The sequence below is a fragment of the Triticum urartu genome, chromosome 3A (assembly GCF_056163025.1).
Source record: "Triticum urartu cultivar PI428250 chromosome 3A, HENAU_Tu73, whole genome shotgun sequence".
Taxonomy (NCBI): Eukaryota; Viridiplantae; Streptophyta; class Magnoliopsida; order Poales; family Poaceae; genus Triticum; species Triticum urartu.
In genome coordinates this window covers 216647942-216649966 of record NC_141875.1, presented here as the reverse complement: position 1 = coordinate 216649966, position 2025 = coordinate 216647942, and the positions used below count along the sequence as shown (strand labels likewise).

The following is a 2025-nucleotide window of genomic DNA, read 5'->3' as shown; positions in this document are numbered from 1 at the left end:
AGATAACTTGAACCTTAACTTAATTAAAATGAATCAACTGAGTGCGTTACCGTGATGGCCTCTTCTCGGCGGAGTCCGGGAAGTGGACACGGTGTTGGAGTAATGTTTGCGCAGGTTGCTCTCTAGTTTCTCGCTCGTGCTTTGCCTCCTCTTCTCGCTCTCTTTTGAGAATAAGTTAGCCACCATATTTGCTAGTCGCTTGCTGCAGCTCCACTTACTTTTACCTTGACTTACCTATAAGCTGAAATAGTCTTGATCGCGATGGTGCGAGATTGCTGAGTCCCTGTGGCTCACAGATTACTATTACACCAGATGCGGGGACCGATGATTCCGCTCCAGCAGACGCGCATGAGCTCAAGTGGGAGTTCGACGAAGACTCTCAACGTTACTATGTTTCTTTTCCTGATGATCAGTAGTGGTGCCCAGTTGGGGGTGATCGGGACCGTGTCGCTTGTTGGGTTATCTTTTATTCTGGCGCCGTAGTCGGGCCATGAGTGTTTGGATGATGTAATGTTATTTATGTACTTGATTGACGTGGCGAGTGTAAGCCAACTATGTTATCTCCCCTTTATGAATTATATTACATGGGATGTTGTGAAGATTGCCTAACTTGCGACATATGCCTCAATGCGATTATGCCTCTAAGTCGTGCCTCGACATGTGGGAGATATAGTCGCATCGAGGGTGTTACAAACGGGTCCTTGGGACAAGCCTTGTTGAGGCTGGTGTAGTCGATACACATGCGCCAGGTCTTGTTCTTCTTCAGGACGAGGACTGGATTGGCCAGCCACTCAGGTGAAACACTTCCATTATGAAGCCGGCCGCCAAAAGCTTGGCGACCTCTTCACCAATGGTTCTTCTCTTCGGAAAATCGTCGTAGGGGTTGACGGACAGGCTTGGCGTCCTTGCGGACGTGAATTTTGTGCTCGGTGTACTTCCTCGGGATACTCGGCATGTCCTTGGGGTCCATGCGAAGATATCCCGATTCTCATGGAGGAAGTCGACGAGCTCGCCTTCCTATTTGCTGTCGAGGCGGGCGCCTATGACTACGTACTTGCTGCAGCTGGGGTCTTCTGGGTTGAGCTTCACTTTCCTGGTCTCCTTGGAGGGCTTGAAGGCGGCCTCGTCGGCCGGGTCCGGGGTCGGGATCGACGCGGCGGAGGCCTCGCCTGCCCGGGCGACGATCTGGTCGAGCTGGCGCCGCTCCTCGGCAATGACCAGCGACTCGGCCAACTTGGCGCCATCTCGGGCGCACTCCAGGGACTTGCGGTAATCACCGGTGATGGTGATGAGGCCCTTGGGACCCGGCATCTTCATCTTCAGGTACGCGTAGTGGGGCATAGCCATGAACTTGGCGAGCACGGGTCGGCCCAGCAACGCGTGATACGCGCTGGACAGGTCCACCACCTCAAACCAGATCGGTTCGCGCCGGAAGTGGATGCTGTCACCGAACAGGACATCTAGCCGGACCCGGCCAATGGGGGAGCAGGAGAGGCCGGGCACGATGCCGTGGAAGATCGTTCGGGTAGGCTCCAGGTCCTCGGCCTTGAGGCCGAGCTTGGTCATCGTGTCGCGGTAGAGAATGTTGATGCTGCTGCCGCCGTCGATGAGGACTCGGGAGAACTTGCATGTGCGCCGCACGATGATGGTGGGGTTGAAGACGAGGGCGTAACCACCCGGACTCGGCATGACTGCCGGGTGATCCTCCCGGGTCCAGGTGATCAGGCAATCCGACCAATGCATGAACTCCGGCTTGGCCGGGCGACGGTGTTCACCTCCTGCCGAAGGAGGCGTTCGCTGCGATTGTCGTCGTCGAGGCTGGTGAGACGACGTAGGCCGCGTTCTGGTCTGGGTAGGCGTCGTCGTGCATCGCGCCGCCAGCTGGAGGCGGCGGTGGAGGCGGAGGCGTCTGTCCCGTGCCTGGAGCCGGAGCAGGAGGGGGCGGGATGTCGCCCCTCATGATGTGCTTGGTGATGGTGCACTGCCGAAGCGTGTGCGTGGAGGGTCTTGCGCCGCTGTGGTGCT

General features: G+C 57.1%; 1 protein-coding gene across 1 annotated transcript; it reads right to left on the bottom strand.

The window, feature by feature from the left end:
• Positions 1 to 1017: 1017 nt before the first annotated feature.
• On the bottom strand, positions 1018 to 1689 carry LOC147979258 (uncharacterized). The gene has a single exon (XM_087515111.1). It carries the CDS (start codon positions 1687 to 1689, stop codon positions 1018 to 1020), a length of 672 nt encoding a protein of 223 aa, XP_087371237.1.
• Positions 1690 to 2025: the final 336 nt, after the last annotated feature.